This window comes from Saccoglossus kowalevskii, chromosome 6, assembly GCF_978046115.1.
Source record: "Saccoglossus kowalevskii chromosome 6, keSacKowa6.1, whole genome shotgun sequence".
NCBI lineage: Eukaryota > Metazoa > Hemichordata > Enteropneusta > Harrimaniidae > Saccoglossus > Saccoglossus kowalevskii.
The window spans coordinates 38,931,063-38,951,881 of NC_140646.1; the positions used below are offsets into that span (position 1 = coordinate 38,931,063).

The 20,819-nt window shown below is 37.8% G+C and overlaps 1 protein-coding gene across 2 annotated transcripts in view; it reads left to right on the top strand.

Moving 5' to 3' along the window:
- LOC100375784 (axonemal central pair apparatus protein HYDIN-like) overlaps positions 1-19,509 on the top strand; it is a 50,672-nt gene extending 31,163 nt beyond the window's left edge. For both annotated transcript variants that reach the window (XM_085500516.1, XM_078013794.2), the window contains exons 54-79: positions 565-651; positions 1,531-1,684; positions 1,866-2,150; positions 2,311-2,463; positions 2,840-3,073; positions 3,395-3,494; positions 3,836-4,105; positions 4,266-4,540; positions 4,683-5,113; positions 5,321-5,590; positions 6,041-6,265; positions 6,399-6,537; positions 6,635-6,800; positions 7,149-7,296; positions 7,586-7,793; positions 8,199-8,423; positions 8,552-8,721; positions 8,829-9,300; positions 9,561-9,730; positions 10,214-10,349; positions 15,274-15,567; positions 16,042-16,205; positions 16,724-16,874; positions 17,037-17,267; positions 17,617-17,841; positions 18,375-19,509. In XM_085500516.1, the coding sequence (XP_085356642.1) occupies positions 565-651; positions 1,531-1,684; positions 1,866-2,150; positions 2,311-2,463; positions 2,840-3,073; positions 3,395-3,494; positions 3,836-4,105; positions 4,266-4,540; positions 4,683-5,113; positions 5,321-5,590; positions 6,041-6,265; positions 6,399-6,537; positions 6,635-6,800; positions 7,149-7,296; positions 7,586-7,793; positions 8,199-8,423; positions 8,552-8,721; positions 8,829-9,300; positions 9,561-9,730; positions 10,214-10,349; positions 15,274-15,567; positions 16,042-16,205; positions 16,724-16,874; positions 17,037-17,267; positions 17,617-17,841; positions 18,375-18,857 (5,866 nt within the window). In that variant the 3' untranslated portion in view covers positions 18,858-19,509. The remainder of the gene's footprint in view (positions 1-564; positions 652-1,530; positions 1,685-1,865; positions 2,151-2,310; positions 2,464-2,839; positions 3,074-3,394; positions 3,495-3,835; positions 4,106-4,265; positions 4,541-4,682; positions 5,114-5,320; positions 5,591-6,040; positions 6,266-6,398; positions 6,538-6,634; positions 6,801-7,148; positions 7,297-7,585; positions 7,794-8,198; positions 8,424-8,551; positions 8,722-8,828; positions 9,301-9,560; positions 9,731-10,213; positions 10,350-15,273; positions 15,568-16,041; positions 16,206-16,723; positions 16,875-17,036; positions 17,268-17,616; positions 17,842-18,374) is intronic.
- Positions 19,510-20,819: the final 1,310 nt, after the last annotated feature.

Genomic DNA, 20,819 nt, shown 5'->3' on the forward strand with positions numbered 1-20,819 from the left:
TGCTATTACTAACCGTAACAATTACACCCATGTTGTCTGCATGTTAAATCTCAGGATTACATAGCACGTATGACCACCTGCCCCAATACTTAATATCATCATTAACTGGGGCTGGTATTGCTAAGTGTAATTGTGCTAAAAGTAACTTATTCATTTTTTGTAAAAATTGAGATAGTAAAGTGTTCGTTAAAGATAGTGTTATTTTGCATACTGTACAATACTTTATTTTCACTTGGAATAAATTTTCGCTATTTTCGCTGAAGGGTTGCTTCAGTGAAAATAAAATCAAGCGAATATACTTTTTTTCTTCTGTCTCACATTCAACTCGTCAGAAATTAGTAAAAATAAATTCCATACAAAACACCCAAAAAGCCTTTTCAGCGAAAATCAATTCCAGCTTAAATAAAGTATTTTACAGTACATGTATATGTTTAAATGTTGGCAAAGTTTTGTTGCAGGAATAATGCATGGCAGTATCATTATGGTCAAAGCTTTAAACTAATTTATCTTTTTGTTTGCTGTGTGTGTGGATTTTTTAACTTGATAAATGTGTAATTTCTATAGGCAAGTCCCTGGTAGGCGCAGTCGGTCAAGGGATGGGTCCAGCTCTGGACGCTCTATCGCCAGACCAAGGCGTGCAGAGTCAATAAGGTAGGGGTGCCACACTGTCAATCATGCCAACTCAATAATCAATTCATTAATTAAATATTGCTTTGATTTTCTCTCTAGAATCTCTCATCACACTAATATCTTTTCTATTGTATTCTGTTTCTCTCTCTTCTCTATACAGTCTACATATGTTTGACTCAGTAGCCATTCAGTGCCAATATATGCTATTCTACTCTGGACTAAAAAATATCTGCAAGTTTAAAAACATGCATATATTATAAGCCCTGAGTGTATAATGGAAAATTATTTATGAACAAAAAACGACATTCATATGATGCCTGGAGACCCCCTCCAAACAGTTGATATGTGAAATGGTTGCGATTCATCCAAATCATATTTTGTACATTTCTTTATTAGTCACTGTTAATATATTCTTCATTCTGTCTAGGTAATCGTTGTACTAACTAAAAGGTATACCTAGTTCTAGGTGTAAATGTTTCATCCATCATTTCATACTCTCAAAAAGCATTGAAAAATTGGGATGCATGCATTAATGTGTACAAACTTTAGTGTCATATTTTTTCTCAGTGTATATTATTCATCGTATATGTCTTCATTGATGTCATGTCTTCATTAATCATAACACACTATTTAAAAAGTAATTTCTTCTAGTATACATTTTTCTGTTGTAAATTGAATTTTAACTGAATTAAACCTTAATGTATTACACGATATTCTGAAATATAACAAATACTATGCTGCAGATGAGTTGGGATTTGGGTAACTGAATCAAGCACAATAAGTATAGACTTATAAATTTGTATATCTTTACATTGTTTGTGATTAAACCTTGGCATTGTCAGCTTTAATGTACTACAAGGTGTATGCCTTCGGATTGATAACTTATTTGTTTTGCATCAGGCAAGAAATGGGTGGCGGCGGTGGTGGTGCTAACCAGACACGTCTTATGCTGGGACCATTCACAGTATACCCTGCATTTGGATTGGTAATGCCAGGTGCACAGCAGATTATAACAGTGGACTGTGGTCCAGAGGCAGTTAACAAGTTTGAAGAGGTACCAGTTACTTCGTATTCTTAATAATATTGTTTTATGTTATCATATATCACATTCTATGCTCTACATAAAGTTACATTTGAGTTTTAAGTGTTTGTGAATTCAGAAGTGAAGCTCAAAATAAAATAATGCAAACCTATTACAAAACTTCATGTTAATAATGATGTTCTCTTCTTTATAGGATATCTGCATTGATATCAGTGACAGAGACCCTAAAGATCACCCACAAGGCATCCCCTACAAACTCATATCTGAGTCCTGTGTACCAGGCATTGATACCAATGATGTTGGTGCCATATTTGAAGAGCATCGTGTTTGTAAGAATCTTAGTGTGTTCCTCAACAACCACACCTTGGAGTTAGACAGTGGTGGTGTCTTTGGAGAAGATGAGAACAAATTTGTATTTGGTAATGTTATTGTGGGTAGGAAAGCAAAAGCCAGGTTCAAGATTATCAATAACAACAAGGTAAAAGTTGAAATCAATTCTATTTATAATAATATGGTAAATGATAAGAAATTATTAATAACACCAATGTTGAATATGTATCGTACTGGTATGTGTGTCTATATCAAACGGGTGTACTTAAATCTTATCCATATTATTACTTTCTATAAACTCTAAACAGGTCCCATGTGATGTGGTGTTTACTTGCAAGCCAGTCTCGTCAAAACCGTCTTCTAAGCTGCAAGATATTTTTGAAATTGAACCAAACCGTGTTTCGATACCAGCTCACAGTCATACTTATGCCACAGTGAAGTTTACACCACCCTCTATGCAGGTAAGAATATGAGTAAACAACTAAAGACAAGATGACTATTTGATCAGCAAGTTCAGGATTGCAGTCACTTATACTTTTATAACATTACTCTACTTATGATTTTTGTGAACAATACTTGATTTTATTTAAAATTAGTGAATGGTTTTGTCCATCATTGGTCCCTATAGTGGATATATTATGCCTTCAAATTGAAGGCTGGTTTTATAGGTATAAAATTATCCTGTGACTTCATGGAGCATTTTTAGTTATCCTGAATTATTTCTAACATCTGAGTCTTAAAAAGTTACAAAAATTGTATTTTTTTTTGTGTACCATAGAACTACTAGCTTCATGATTGTACCAATGAACATTTATGACCAATTTTCTTTACATACAGACATATACAGCTTATTTTGAGGCTGCAATAGATGGATTGTCCGGTGCATTAGCCAAACAAAGGAACCTAGCATTTGAAGTACAAGGTGAAGGCAATCTACCTAGAATCGTCATCAAGAAACCAACTATTCGGAATAAGAAAGGAAACAACTTGTTGCTCTTCCAGAGGATCTTGATTGGACGTAATCAGATTCTACCATTGATTCTGAAGAATGAAGGCACTCTGCCAAGTAAAGTAAGTGTTGCATTCCATTTATAATATAACACAGTGTTGGACATGTCATACTTTAGTTACTGTTTGTACGCCTGTAATAGAAACACATTCCTGAACAAGTTGTTTTTCATGCAGACAACCATCCTATCATTGTCACCTGAAAGTTGTCATCTAGTTGGTACTATAATAATGAGCAGGCACAATAAGTAAACATCTGTAAATAGTGTTTTTAATCTGTGTATGAATGAATGTAAAGCTATTTTGAATTATTACTGGTACATTTACCAATGAAACCAAGTATACAGTAACTACAGTATTGAATGTACTTGTTTTACACATCAGGTTGATATTGATTTGGAATCACTGGATGGGGCTTTCACTTTGAAGAACTGTAAAGATACACAGTTGATTTATCCCATAATAGATGAGGATGAGGATGATGGTAAGATCACACAATGTTATCTAATATCATGATGTTTTTGTGATTTGGCTGGTTGATTCTCACCCAACCATTTTTAAATCGTATAATATCAATGGAATACATATAAATCATGAATATGGCATTGAGTTATGTTAGGTACTGTATTTACAAGTAGAAATATAACTTATACACATTTTTACAAACAAATTAATTTGTCATGTATACTCAGGATAAATAAGATCTGCAATTCACGGCTGTGTGATTCGATACAGGTTGTAATTTTCCTAATCCCCTTTCTTTGATACATATTTATTGAATCTTGATTTAGGTTGGCAATTTTGACATGTAATTTTATTTTCCAGAAGATGACTATTTTTCAGAAAAGCGTCCACACACTGCTTCCTTGATTGTTGACGTTGGAGAAGAAGCTAAATTTGATGTGACCTTTGTTGCAAATGGTACTGAGCGAAGTGAAGGTACAATTAAGATATCAGTACAAGACAACCAGTATGAAGACACCATGATTCAGTTAGTTGGAGAAGGCTATGAAGATGATATTACTCTAGATAATATTCATGGATGTATTAATAATGAAAATATTGAAGCATTATTAAGTCAAGAAGAAGTATCAGGTAAAGAAGTTTATAATTTTATCTGTGTGACAATTTGTTAGCAATGTTTTACTAAGTTTGCATAAATTGACATTGCTTACAGGTCCTCCAGTTGTATTATTTATACAACTCTTGCTCTGTTACTTTCTAACATTTTCATATTACTATTTTCACCTTTCAGCTGCTCCTTCCAACTTAATCAACTTTGGTGACTGTCACATAGGAGAACCTAGAACTTTATCTTTCACTATGACCAACCACAGTAAAGCAGACATTGTGAGATTCCAGTGGCCTGAACACCCTGAGTGCAAATTCTCACCAATGATTGGACATCTTTATCCTGCTTCTGCTAAAGATATGACTATTACTTTTAAAACTGATGTACCCAAGACTATTGAGGAAGCCATTATATCTTGCAAAGTTACCAAGATCACTTTTGATTTACCACCAAACCAGGTAAGTTCCTCTCACCTTCCTGTAGCTTTGATAGAAGTAGTGTTTCAGGATCCATGTCATTATGTGGACTCTCAATCCATGCATGCATTCTACCTTTTAATATTTGGGACTAATGATTCCATCCTTTGGATTATAATAACAGTTAAATGATTGGGATGACCGTATGAGAGTTGTTAAATGGATAGACGTGCCCACCCAACCGGCTAGACAACAGGTATCAGCAGAAGCTGCAAGTAGACCAAAGTCAAACTCAGAACTCAAGAAGGAAGAACGCGAGAGCAAAAGAGATCACAAAAAACAAGCAGAGCTAGAAAAAGAGAGAGAAAGAGAAAGGGAAAGGGAGCGATTGGAAGAAGAAATGAGAAAGAAAGCTATGGAGCCTGTACAGACGCCTAGGCCTGCAAAGAGAAAGGTTGTGGAGACAGAACCAGAGCCAGAATTTACTGCTGTAGAGGATACTGCTAGAGATATTGATCTGATTGTCAGTGCCAATGCCGATTACTCAAAGTATAAATGCAAGACAGATTCTGTACACTTTAAAGACACACTTATGTTTCAGACAAGAGTTTACCAGTAAGTAGTTGTATTAACTATTGTCATGATATATGCTATTGTTGGCTTTTAGAGAGATTCATTCAAGGTTCAGTAAAATTAGTATGAAAGAGTACCTGAAAATATGGGAACCAACTACAGTCGCATGATGCTTTTGAACATTAATTACATAATTTTAAGAATAATGCAACCTGATACTTTGTAACAAATATTAATTATTTTTGACAGATTTCAGTTAAATAACAAGGGTAATGTGCAGCTGGACTACAACTGGCAAGTAATCCTGGAAGATAGCAGGAAATCAGTTAGCTTCGCTGATGAGGACAATCTACGTTTAACAACTCCGCGTAGTTTCAGTGCTGTCACTGACATACCTGAGATTATACCATTTAGCATTGAACCTGATGTTGGCACTGTCGCTGTTGGCAAGAAACAAAACTTTACTGTCAAGTTTTCACCCATTGATGTACATGAATTTGAAGGCAGGTTGATTTGCAGGTGAGTTACCTACCATATTTAACAGGTTGGTATGGAAAATGCATTGTGACATGCTGATTAGTATTGCTGGACACTAAGGCAAGAATGTAGTTGCGTGTGCCAATAGACTTTAGATGCAAACGGTAGCTGAAATCTTGAGAACCACAATATTTGTTTTTGCTGTTCAAATAGTATTCATGTCAACTGCATTAAAACACTATTAGATGCAGAAGTTTGTCCTGAACATAAGAATGCAAAAATAGCATGGCACTGAAATATTAGAATATTGTCAGCTTACAGAACTATCAGTGCCAGTATATTTTATTAGTCAAATTACTGCCATTAAGCCAGATCCTATCATTGTTACGAAATTAGTGACCAGTTAATGTCATAGCATCATATTATATTATTGTTAATGTTTTTTACACTAAGTCAGTTGCACATTATCAATGTACATTCTCATAATTATAGAATACACAACTTAGAGGAAGGGAAACAAGGTCCAGTCATCTTGGTACGTGGGCGTAGTTTAATGCCGTACTGTCACTTTGAACTTGAAGACTCTGACTACATAACTGGAGCACGTCGCAATCCTGCATTACCGGGACCCAAAGGTGCACCCCCTGGATCCACTTTAGATGCCAATACTAGAGTTATAGAGTTTAGTTCAGTTGGTATTAATGTCAAAAATTCAAGGTATGGATCAGTATATGTTGAATATCAGTCTGTGATGTATAATTATATGAGGCAGTCATCATGTTATTCACTACAACAAACATTTCTAAGTGTTTTATTATGATTATAATCATCAAGGGGGCTTGTCTTTCAGGCAATTTTTCATCGTGAATCCCACTCAGGCCAATTATTCATTTATCTGGTCATGTGACGATGAAGAGGATGCAAAAAATCCCACGGTATTCCACTGTGGTGCTCCAGGGGGACTTATCAACTCTGGAAAGAAACACCTAGTAAGTTTTCTATTACTCTAATCATTTAAAAATCTTCCACGACTGTTTTCTTGGTTAATGTGAGTTAATATTTGTTTTATATCTTTTTTTTTCTAAGGTCAGCTTCGCTTACATACCAAATCAGCTTGGTATTGTGGAATCATTCTGGCGGTTTAGCATACCCGAACAAAATATCTCTGTACCCTTCTTACTTGTTGGTAATACAAGAGAACCTGCCATTTCTACAGATAGATCACATATCAACTTTAAATCTCTTTTGCTAGGTAAGCATGTTATTCTTGGGTGTGGTTTCCTGTGTCTGGTAATTAATAGACCCACTTACCGGTACAGCTTTGCATTTGTACTTTATCTGTAGAATAGGCTCAGCTGTAGATGTTGTATTTTCTGTGAGTGCTGGCATCTAGTGCCTATACACCTAATATGAACATGCTATTATTACACATGGTAATTTAGCAAATTGATTTATATTTTCCTAAAAATCCTTCTGTAGTGATATGCAATCATACAAACCAACTTTCAACTTTTCTGCTACTTGTATTTGTTTGTACACAATTGTTTTGGTTATTAACATTCCAGAGATATTTCACTCAACTACTTTTTTTGCCTTGCAGGTCATCGGGCTAGAGAGACTGTATGTTTAATTAATAACGAGTCACTTGCCTTTGAATATGAAATTCTTGAATCATCGTGTCACTCTGAAGGCTTCGCATCGCACTTGGATGTAACTCCACTCAAAGCCATTGTACCACCCAATTCTAGGTAAGCAGTTTGATTGAATATTATGTTTATTTCAAGTCCACTTAAAATACATTCTCATTCTCTGATTAAGTGGGCATAGATCATAACACATGTTAATGGTGAATTCAAATTCAAACAAATACATACTTTATAAATCCCCATTCAAGACTGGCGGCCATTTTGTTTTGACAAGTGCAATTCTGAATCCATATCTTGTTTTGAATCCATATGTACAAACTGTATTATGATAAACAAAACTTAAACTTGATAACTAACAGGGACTATGTTATGCAATTACTTGTTTATTCAGGTTGCCTATTGACATCTATTTTGCACCAGTGGTGGAGAAGGAAGTTAACTTTAATCTTGAGATCAACATACAGAGAAAGACACTGCCGATTTATCTCAATGTTAAGGCAGAAGGTTACTCAATGAATGCAGCATTGCTCTGTGAAGACTCCTTTGGGAAAAAAGTGGAACTCACATCAAAGGGACTTAATGAAATAAACTTTGCTGAGGTATGTATTCTATGTGTGCAATAGTCATGATTGCTGTTACAGTCCGATTTACTCTAAACCGTCAGTCATGGTTGCTGTCACAGCCTGATTTACTCTAAGACTGTTTGAATTTTGTGAAATAAATTTTCAGGAGTTTCGTGAATCAGTAAAAATCAACTAATTTGTAGCGGTGGGTTCCTACGACAACGATTGACTTTTCTGAAATATTGTACTCCTGAATGTCATTGAATTGTCAAATCATGAACATTTCTAGCTGGAAAAATTAAATGGTTTACAGTACTTACTGCAATGTTTTCTGTAGCAATAGTAAATTACACAAGATACATTTGAAGCAACACTTTGGGTGGGAACTATAAATACTAAGAATATAAAACATTCAGCCATTTTGCTATTCTTTCTCTCCAGGTGGAAATGAATGAAAAGGCAGTTCGTCAACTTTGGATTGTTAATTCTGGACGGTTTAACTTTGATTTTGAATGGACACTAAATGAAAGATCTGGTAGAAGAGAAAAGATGATGAGTATTACACCAGGCTTGGGTGGTGTGTCTCATAATGATAGAAAGAAATGCACATTGTCATTTAAACCACCTGGTAAAGTTACACTCAGAGGATGTGAACTCTCCCTCAAGGTGTGTATACTTACTTATTTTTTTTATTTGGTAATTTACAATGTTTTCATATTATATTTAATCATTGTAAAAACAAACCTTTTTTTTATAATCATAATAATTTGACTGTAATTCTATTTTGTTCTTAGATTACCAACGGTCCAATATATAACATTAATGTGACTGGTTACGGTGTAGCCCCTGGGCTTCATTTCTCATTTACCAAGTATGACTTTGGCCCCTGTTTTATCTACCGAGCTGGTATGCCTGAACATAAAGCATTGCTGAAAGTCACAAACAGGGACAACAAAGATATCAGGTGAGGGTATCAATTTCTGCTAGAATAGTTTTGATTCACAATAACTTGAAAATGATCAAATTGGTAATGATTCTGATTTCTAATTGTAAATTATTTTTTTTGCACAGCTTGGATTGTCATTATACCAGTACAACTTACCTTGATGTCCAGTTTGAAGCCACCGTGCTAGAAGCCGATAAAAGTATTGATATCCCATTTACATTTTATCCTCGAGAGTCCATCAAATACCATGAAATCATTCCATTTGAGATTAATGGACTGTCCAGGACAAATATTGAAGTTTTCGGAGAAGGTACAGAGATGAGAGTGGAGGTGGTCAACCCACGGGATAAAACTGTTAACTTTGGTGCTTTGCGAGTTGGTCAGACAATGAAACGTGTTGTACCTCTTATTAACAACAGTCCATGTCCAATTACATTCAAAATTGTCATTACTCCAATGAGCTCATCTCTACAGCAACTACCAAGTGTACTGACCTTGTCTAATACTGATAAGATAACACTCAAACCAAGAGGAGGAACGCATAATCTAGAGGTCATATTTAGTCCAAAATGTCGTATACCTAAATTTACTGAAGAGGTTAGTAACACTTTTGCACGTCATTACTCTTGCATGACTGTCTGTGAATCGTTATGATCAAATAAGTTTTTTGTTCGAATTATGTGTCTATTAATACCTTTATTTGCATAATTGGTTCTTATACTATTTGTAACCACTATGTTAATTATTCATATATACTGGATTATTAATTATGGACACTGCCAGTAATCATTCTGGGTGTTCTACTGCAATATGTTCAGTCTTGCCTGATACCGGTATGTATTTTGTCTACTTTTCAGGTGATTTTGGAATGTGAGAGCCTCTCCCAACCAGTGTTTGTAGTGTCTGGGCTCTGTCAAGGAATTGATATCAATCTAGATCAAGACTCTATTCCATATGGTGCTGTAGTTCTCAAGAGTTCAAGTAGTAGACGTTTACTTATGCACAATACTGGTGACATTGGAGCTGGGTAAGTCACATGCTCTATGCTTCAAAATTCCATGGCATGTATAGGACAAACACATCTGTCTGTCAACATTTGGTTTTCATTGCAAAGGTTGGAGTAGTTATTCTATTACAATTTGTCAGTCTTTACCTGGAAGATTATGACAACTACAACCAATAATAAAGTAACAGTTGGGGAAAATGCTAAAAATGGAAAATAAAAAAAATGTGGTAAATAAATTGGAGATTCAATTCAGTTTTATGTATGACAAAAACATACTGAAGAAGCAATGACCATACATGCACTGTTCCAGTGTACCCATATATGTTGCCATATTTCTATAAAATGCTAAAAATAAATACAGTTAGCACTTTGTTGTTAATTCATGTTTGTAAAAAACTCGAATGCTGCTGCTCTACTGTCTTTCTGTGTCTCCCATACACTAGCTTCTTAATTTCATCTTTTATCATTGCTTGCAATAAAACTGTCATTGAATATCTGTTGTAGATTTAAATGGAATGCTCAGAAGTTTGGACCTGATTTCTCAATTACACCAACTAAAGGTTATATATCATCTGGTATGACAGTGTCATTTGAAGTATCATTCCATCCAACTGAAATTTGTCAAGATATCCGTTATGATGTAAGTACTAGTCTTTCTTTCTTTCATGTGAGCAAAGAAGACAGCCATCCATGCCTCTTAAAGGCTTGGTTATGATATAACCAGTTTTAAATTAGGGTTTGGCCTAATGCCTGCAGGTCATGGGTCACATGCAAATACGATATTGATCAACGAATCAGAGACCCACCTTGTGACCTTTAATCGAGGATTAACTTAAGTAAATAAACTAACTCACAAGTCGTGGCATTTTCAAACTAATATCATTGCGATCGCTGCAGCCGCCAAGTTTACAGTGCCTTCTCTGCTTAGAGCTCAACTAGTCTTGCCGAGCCTTTGTCTCACGACATCCATGCACTCTAACGAATTTATCGTAATACTGGTACGTGCTGAGTTCAATATTCCACCGACTTATACATTGACTGAACAAGAACTGCGTCGCTACGTTCACTATATTCTAGTAGAAGAACATCCAGTTATCGCTCGTCTTCTTGACTGTACAACTAGCTGCACGAATACCTGCTACTTCTGTGACCTTTCACAAACGGAACAGACACCAGAGCTTCAAGACCCACTTGAACAATTCTACACGTCAGTATAGAATTTAACTTCATTTCCGTCACCCACGATGTCAACAGAATTTAGTTTATCATCATCTCCAAATCTATTCGCAACTCCTCGCTCAGGTACTCTAATCAGCTCACCACATGTCAATTTAGACGTACAACAATGGGCTACGACGCATGAACTCTCGTCTTTCACGCTCGAAAAACTAGCAGAGTGTGGCTTTACGTCAATGACCGCCATTCGTTTAGTACAATCCGAAGATTTGGATGCGATGAATATAGAACCGATAGCTCAACGACGCCTCCTGGATGCTGCAATTTGCAATAGCAGGAAGGACAGCTTGACTAGTAACCCGCTCAGCATACAGACGCCATCGATCAATGCGCCCAACCCTGGTAATCACCTAAGTCAACAACCCCCACCCAACGACGTTGCAACACCAAGCGCCACCAACGGTAACACGACAACAACAAACATGGCCGCCAACACAGGACGTGAATCTGTACCGTCGACGTCCAGTCAGCCTGATACAGCCCATCACAACATCGCCAGTGCGACCGATACCCCGAATGTTTTACAGCAATTTCTCTCCTCACTGGACCCACAAACAACGCAACCGCCCACCGGACTTCCATTAGCAGATCTGCTGTCACAGCACAGTGTTATTAAAACCGCAACAAACATCCCTATTAGGGCGGACTTAGACCCCTTAATTTATTTACAAGGGAAGAAAGGTGAGAAATACTTAGACATTGTCGATTTTATTCCTTCTACTTTACAGACAAAAGAACAGCAAGTGATAGGGACAGGCCAGAATGGCTCCAGACTTATTTTTGAGACAGAATGTAAGAAACCCAAACTTGAGAACGTATTCCCATCACAATGGTTCGGTGCCAATGCACGTATTATGGCTGAACTTGTGCGTACAGGTGCATTGAAACTTACCGAAATTTTTTATTATTTAGCATATACTGACAAAATTTCTTTGCTGGCTGATAGATACTCATGGGTTTCAGTGTTATATTATGATCGTCAATACAGACAGTATCAAGCTATACACCAGTTTCAATGGGGCAGTGATATCCCCCACATAAACACAGTTGTTTTGAAGGAAAAATCTTTTACTACATCAGTGTCAAAAACGGCAAATAGTAGGCAATCATCTAATGGGCATACTTCCCAATCTCCTATTGACAAAGCCACTGGAAAACCCATTTGTATTGGTTATAACAGAGGCAACTGTAAATTTGGCGACAAATGCACATACTCTCATATTTGCATTGAACCTCTCTGTGGAAAACTGCATCCAAAAATTGCGCACTCAAAAAACTAGGTAGTCCTGTGTCGATATCTCCCCCTGCCTTTTCATCTGCCTTAAAATTTTCGGAATGGGAATCTGAGCTTAAGGATGATCCAGACAAAGAATTCTTGTTAGAGGGGATTCGTGATGGGTTCCATATCGTTTCACCAGAAAGTCGATTCCAACCAGCACATGTTGCCAATTATAAGTCTGCCACGGTGGGTTCTCGACAGCAGGTGGAAAAACAGCTTAGGTCAGAACTTATTGACGGTCATTACATCATAACCCCAACCAAACCCACTATTGTTAGTGCATTGGGGGCCATCCCCAAACCCAATTCTGCAGATGTTCGCCTAATTCATGACTGCAGCCTGCCTGAAGGGAGAGCTGTTAATGATTATGCCCCCCCACGATTCCTTCCAGTACCAAACCATTGATGATGCCGTTAATTTGGTTACTCCTGGCTGCTATTTAGCTAAAGTTGACCTCAAGTCAGCATACCGATCAGTAAAAATCCACCCTTCTAATTACCCAGCCACCGGGCTTCAATGGAATTTTAATGAGAAGGACAATCCAACTTATATGACTGATACCCGCCTTCCCTTTGGGGCACGCAGAGCTCCGTATATTTTCAACAGGCTTACCCAAAGTGTTAGGCGTATGATGGCACGGAGGGGTTATGATGCAATGGTCGTCTACTTAGATGACTTTCTCATCATCGCGCAGACTTACGAGTTGTGTGAACTGGCCTTGAATACCCTTCTCCGCTTGCTCCGCCGACTTGGCTTTCGTATTGCTTGGGGGAAAGTGGTAGGCCCCTCTCAGAAACTTACCTTCTTAGGGATAGATATCGACACAGTACACCAAACGCTTCAGCTGCCTTTGCCAAAACTCGCGGAATTGCTTTCCACACTGCACGATTTTTCAAAACGCAAACGCGCTAGCCGCCGCCAACTGCAATGCCTTGCCGGCAAACTTGCTTGGGCCTGCCGTGTCATCAAAGGAGGTAGAACTTTCCTCCGGCGTGTACTTGATGACATTTACACTCTCAACAAAAGCTCTCACAAAATTTTGCTTTCGCACGAATTCCAGCTTGATATCAATTGGTGGCTTAAATATCTTGCATATTTTAATGGTACGCACAAATTTATAGACCCCCGTCCAATTACCGATGTGCACATGGATGCATCTACTGAGGCCTCAGGCATTTTCTATAGGGGTGACTGGCAATACACCCAATGGGGCCTGGACTGGCCAGAAGCCTCAACCTTGCATATAAACCACAAGGAAGTGCTCTCTGTGGTACTTGCAGCTCGACGCTGGGCTCCGCGTTGGCGCAATTGTACAGTTCTCATCCATACGGACAGTATGGTAGCGCTAGCCAATATTAACAAAGGCACATCCCGTCATAGGTTAGTGATGGGTGTTTTACGCGAGCTGTTCTGGTTATCGGTTTGTTATAACTTTAACATATCAGCTATTCATGTTCCGGGCAAGCTTAATCATATCCCAGATGCCATCTCGCGCTTGCATCAGCCAGGCCAGTATGCTCGGTTATGTGGCCTGCTTGCTCCATTTCAAAACCGCACCACCCATTTTACATCTACCCCAAGCCTTCAGCAGCATATGTCTCATGCTAGTTTCTGTCACCTCCTTCCACAGATTCTAAATTGGAAAGGTTGGAACAAGAACTTGATGTGGAAATTGCCATGTATAGAGGAAACACCTTTGCAGCCTCAACTAAATCCACATACTCCACCCACCGTCGTGCCTACCTCGCCTTCTGCATTCAATTTGGATACGCTCCAGTCCCAGTAAATGAGCTTGTCTTGTGCAGATACGCAGCTTACCTGGCCAGACGTCTGGCTGTCAATTCCATAAACAATATCTTAACATTATTCGCATTCTGCACATTGAGTGTGGGTTTCCCAATCCACTGACAGGGAACTGGCGTCTGTCGTCTATTTTGAAGGGCATTGCCAGATGTAAAGGCACTGCTGTGCATCGTAAGCTGCCCATTACTCCGTCACTCTTGTTAGGGATTCGTGCACAGCTTGTGTTTTCAAGTTTGGAGGACACAGTTTTCTGGGCGATTTGCCTGTTGCTTTTCTTTGGTTTGTTGCGCAAATCTAATGTTTTGCCAAAATCCTGCAAAGATTTTGACCCCTCTCGACACATTATGCGGACAGACTTTCGTGTGTTCTCATGGGGCCTAGCTCTGACAGTACGATGGTCAAAAACCATTCAAACTAAGGAGCGCCTGTTGTTAGTTCCACTACCAATGGTCCCAAACCATCCTCTCTGCCCTGCGGCTGCCATATTATCGGCCTTCCTCATTACCCCTGGCCCCCCTGAGAACCCAGCCTTTTGCTACCTCCCCCCCCACCCAGTCACTGCCCCTCTTTTTACCAAGCGTCTTGTCTCCTTGCTGACACCTTTAGTGTCTGACATCTCGCAATTTTCCACCCACAGCTTTCGGCGGGGAGGGGCCTCATGGGCATTACAGTCTGGTATCCCATCTGAGCTCATAAAATTATTAGGTGATTGGAAAAGTGATGCTTTCCGTAAATATCTCCACCCCTCTTTTCCACTCCGTCTTGAAACATCACAGCGCTTTGCATCCAACCTCCCTACTCACTAATGGTGTTTGGGTATTTTGGGGAATTTCATTCGTAGTGTTTTCGGTTTGTAGTACATACAACAGTTACCAGTGGTCTCCCCTGGATCAGCCTTACAAGTGATTTATATATCACCTTTGAACTGTCACCTTTGACATTTCCAACGCTAGTTGTTAAAGGGGCAGACCACTGATCTCATCAGTAGTAGTAATGTGAGTTTTAGATTAGTAATAAATACCCCCTACTGTACCCAAACACCGTCTGTGTGTGTGTGTACTTTTGTGCTGCCCCCCTCCTTAACAAACCCAGATTTAAGTTTCAAACATTTATTGCTGGTTGTTTGTATCAGTAACATGAATTATTAAAATCTTTCTTTTCCAAGATTTAAAAAAATACACTTATTATTCAAATATTAGCATTTCATTGATGTATTTAACAGTGTTTTCTGTATTTTGTGTTGTAGATGTTACGTTGTGAAATAGAGGGAGGCAAACCTCTAAAGTTGGTGTTAACAGGAATGTGTGTGCCCTGTCAACCACAGAAAGAAGTCTTACATTTCAACACTCATGTCAGAATGAAGGAGACTAAAAACCTGACACTCACCAACCGTACTAATCAATTATGGAATCTGAGGCCACTGATTGATGGTGAATACTGGGCCGGTGCGGATGCAATTACTATAGAACCACAGCAGAGTAAAGCCTATGAAATTGTCTACAGGCCATTGACTATGACCAAAGAAGGCAAAAAACATACAGTGAGTCAAATATATTAATATTCAGCATGATTTTACATATTTGCTAGCTATGGTATAACATGAATTGCTGTTATTAGCTTATATTATAAGTATTCTACAAAGTGAAATAACTTTCACATACAAATTACTATTCTTCTCCCAGATGATTTGTCATTAATGAACACAGTGGTATTTTCAGAACAGCTCAACAATTGTTGACATACTTCCTTTACCATATTTTCTCTATACATACAATTGAGTAAATGACAGATGTGTTTTATAGTCGAAATATGTAATATTTTTTGGATTCAGTATACTACGAATGCAATTTTAGGTTTATATGCACTTGGAGATGCATTTCTAATAGAGCAAATATAGTACATGTATATAGTTTTTATGTGACCTCCTGTAAGCTATCAACTCTCTTAATTGATATTGCCAGTGATGCTCCATTTATTTCGGAGATGCTCAGCTCATATGTAATTTTGTTGATAGGGAACTGTATTCTTTGCTCTGCCTGATGGTTCTGGATTGTTATACAATCTGACTGGTGTATCAGAGGCACCAAAAGCTGCCGGAAGTGTAACACGTGAAGTACCATGTAAGACTCAATATACTGAACTTTTGTCAATCTCAAACTGGCTCAGAAAACCACAAAGGTGAGTAAACTTAGTTCTAAGATGTCAGTACTGTTAACAGAATGCATGGAATAAAAAGAAAAGATTAAATTGTGTTGTACTGCTGGTAAAATCATTTGATATTTAAAGTTCCACCTAAATTTACGAAACACTTGAAAACTAGTTTTTCACACAAGACAAAAACACCTTTTCCAGTCTTCATGCATACTTTGCAGTATCTCGTAATAACTTCAAATTACTGTACTGAGATGACCAATTTGACCTTAAATCTGAACATTGACCCATAGTTCACTGACTATCTTACCAGAAATTCTAATTACAACTCGTCAATTAACCAATCAGAAGGCTTGACATATCATTATTCAGAATGGCCGAGTCTATGTTTTACAAATAGTTGCCAAAGATTCCAGCATTATTTCTAGTTTTGATCATCAACTGTTTTGACAATGAAACCACAATAAATTCAAAGACAGGTTTTTCTGCCATTGACTGCAGTTATGTCGGCAGTGTATAATTCTTTTGACTGTTGTTTATTGTAGATTTCGAGTTGAAATAGAGCACATCAAACCTGACAAATTAGATCAAGCATCTATTATGAAAGGGTTGGAATACATTGATGTACCAGGATTGGCTAAGAAAGATTATAAACTAAATTTCCATGCACATAAGGAAGGTACTTACTTATCAAAGGTAAGACAAATCATCATTAGTCTTGTCATTTTAAAGATGTTGTAATCCATACTATCATGCCATAGAGGCAGAATGTTATCTTTAAATTTACAATTCCCAATACATCACTGTTTATTATTGAGTATGAATGTATGACTACCAGATATCATACTTATTTTACAGATCACGTTCATGAACAAAGACACTGAAGAATTCCAATTTTATTTTGTGACATTTAAAGCCACCCCACCTGGTGTGATTGGTTCTATTGAAATGTCCACACCAGTACGTCTTTCTACATCATATACCGTTAAGATTGACAACCCCCTGGGTTTCCAAGTAACCTTCATTACCAACTGTACTATCCCAGAAGTCATGTTGCCAGCACAGTTTTTAGTTCCAGCCCAGTCAGAGGTCAGTATGAGTTTGGCACATATATTCTCCCCATGTGTATGTTTTACTGCAGCACAGCACAACATTTATTAAACTTGATTGACCTCCATTTTTCTGTTCATACATACTTGCACAGCTTACGTTCTGTACACATACATAATGAAGCACAAATATGATAACTTTCGGTTCCAGATGACTGATTGATGTCCATTTGTGATTACAGTGAACCAAACTGGAGCATTCCAGAACCCTAAAAGACCTTGATTCACATCGTTTCATACAGATCTGGTTCAAAATTGCTGATGAGAGGCCATTTTGTATACCTTACAAAACTGAATAACATTAAGTATCATGGATGTTCTGTTGACAGGGTAAACTGAATATTGAATACTTGCCTTTGAAAGTTGGAGAAACCACTGGTAAACTGCAGTTGACCAGTAATGAACTTGGATTATACCAGTATGACATGAGCTTATGTGCTACAGCAGCTGGACCAGAGAAAGCACTCTACTTTAGATCTGCACTGGGTGGACATCAACAAGTCAGTGCTAAGCTGATTAATTTTGCTAAAGTTAAGACAGAGTTGGTTTGCAAGGTAAGACAATCTTTAGTTAAAGTCTTTACAGGGGTTGAAATTACAAAAATAATAATACCTGGTTGTCCACATGACAATTTAGTTGTCCAATAATTTTTGATTTTTAATCTAAACAAATATTATATATCTGGAGGAAAGTAGTAAAGTTTAAAACTAAACTTTTTTCCAGCGAAATGATAATACTGCACTGAACTATAAATATTGTAATTTTCAACAAAAAATGATTGTTTAAATGGGCAACCAGTTTCAAGATTTGGTTGTCTCTTGGCCAAAAGGGTTGCCAGAGGCAACCAAATAACTGTAAATTTCAAACCCTGTTATAAACTGCTGTTTATATTGCAATGATGCAAACAATAATTCAAAACATCAGGTTTAAATTTGTTCTGCACAAGGAAAACATTTTCATTCATTTCTATGCTGATCTTTGGGTCAGCAGGTAAAGTGAATATTCACTTGCTATGATCTAATGTAGAATGATTGCTACTTGGTAATGTTGGTCGATGTATTCACCCAAATTATGTGGTTCATTTCAGGTGGATAGTAATGAATTTCACACCGATAAAACAGTACCTGTAGTGCCTGCATCCAGTGGCGGCACTGAATTCAACGTAGATGTTACGTTTGAACCATCCAAACTGGGAGAAACTCGAGCCACTTTGACAGTGTGTTCACCGCAAGCTGGTGACTATATCATACCGTTATTTGGTACATGCATTGCACCAAAACCACAGGGGCCCTACACTATCAAAGCAGGCTCATCGACTTCCATTCCTTTCCGTAACGTCTTCTCTCACACAACCGCATTCACATTCCAAGTGGACAACGCGTCTTTTACCTGCAAGCCAGGTGAAAATATTCGTGGCAAGAAGACACACAATATCATAGTAGGGTTTGAAGGCAATTCCGATAGCTCCAAAGCTCCTAAGATGGGCAAGCTTGTTGTGACATGTCCCAGATCAGCTGGTGGGGCAGCTAATGTTGCATGGACATTCTACTTAAAAGGAATAACATTATAATGATTCATTTACATATTGTAACAAGCATGTCATGTTCCTAAGCTAACAAATATCCAAATAAAAAATAAAGGGTTCATTTCTAAATTGAAAATTTTACCATATGCTCATCATCTACTCCATCCTCCATATCACTGTATAACTTTTTGTAATTCTACTGCTCCTTTTAAATATGTAAATATACTTGCTAATACTGAAACCACTGATTTGAATAACATATTGCTTTTCTCTACTGATAGTGTGGATATTCGAGTCTCTTTAATGCAAGTTTCTCACCTATGTTGTGCCATGTTTAATGCATGGGTATGGACATTCACAGCAAGATACTGCTGTTCATGTTGTGTTGTAAACCTTAGCCATGGTTTGTGTGTTTTCTACTCCCACACTTTAATATTTTGTTTATTATATTTCAAGAAAATAGTATGTACAAAAATAATAAGATTTAAAATAACATTGTAAATAAAATTTTGAGTGTAAATGTATTGATTGTGAATATTTTTCTGACACATTTTTTTTCGGTTCACCGTATTTTCTGATTTATACTTTATACATGTATATCCTATTGTGATCATTTATGATACACTGAGTGATTCTTACATACGTTTCCTTGTATTGCATCAGCATGGAATAAAATACATTGATTTTTTTCTTGAAACATATCAGTCTACTTTAACTTAATAATGTAGTAAAGCATTGGTTGTATGAAAAAGCATGTCGTACAGGGTTCCAGATGTGCACATTTCAATCCAAATCCAGTCATGTCTGCAGAGCATAGTGGTTGAGGGTTGCAGGTATGGAAAGCAATGTGGTACAGGGCTGTACTTATGGAAAGTAATGTGGTAGAGGGTTGTAGGTAGGGAGAACAATGTTGTAGAGGGTTGTGGGTATGGAGAATAATTTGGTAGAGGGTTGTAGGTGGGGAGAACAATGGTAGAGGGTTGTGATATGTATAGCAATGTGATAGAGGGTTGTAGGTGTGGAAACTAATGTGGTAGAGGGTTGTAGGTGTGGAAACTAATGTGGTAGAGGGTTGTAGGTGGGGAAACTAATGTGGTAGAGGATTGTAGGTGTGGAAACTAATGTGGTAGAGGATTGTAGGTATGGAGATTAATGTGGTAGAGGGTTGTAGGTATGGAGATTAATGTGGTAGAGGGTTGTAGGTATGGAAACTAATGTGGTAGAGGATTGTAGGTGTGGAGATTAATGTGGTAGAGTGTTGTAGGTATGGAGATTAATGTGGTAGAGGGTTGTAGGTGTGGAAAGTAATGTGGTAGTGTTGTAGGTATGGAGGGTAATGTACCATAGAGGGTTGTTGGTATGGAAACTAATGTGGCAGGGGGTTGTAGGCATGGACAGCAATGTGGTAGAGGGTTGTAGGTAGGGAGAACAATGTTGTAGAGGGTTGTGGGTATGGAGAATAATTTGGTAGAGGGTTGTAGGTGGGGAGAACAATGGTAGAGGGTTGTGATATGTATAGCAATGTGATAGAGGGTTGTAGGTGTGGAAACTAATGTGGTAGAGGGTTGTAGGTGTGGAAACTAATGTGGTAGAGGGTTGTAGGTGTGGAAACTAATGTGGTAGAGGGTTGTAGGTGTGGAAACTAATGTGGTAGAGGGTTGTAGGTGTGGAAACTAATGTGGTAGAGGATTGTAGGTATGGAGATTAATGTGGTAGAGGGTTGTAGGTGTGGAAACTAATGTGGTAGAGGATTGTAGGTATGGAGATTAATGTGATAGAGGGTTGTAGGTGTGGAAACTAATGTGGTAGAGGGTTGTAGGTGGGGAGAACAATGTGGTAGAGGGTTGTAGGTATGGAGATTAATGTGGTAGAGGGTTGTAGGTATGGAGATTAATGTGGTAGAGGGTTGTAGTTATAGAAAGTAATGTGGTTGTGGGTATGGAGAATAATTTGGTAGAGGGTTGTGGTATGTATAGAAATGTGATAGAGGGTTGTAGGTATGGAAAG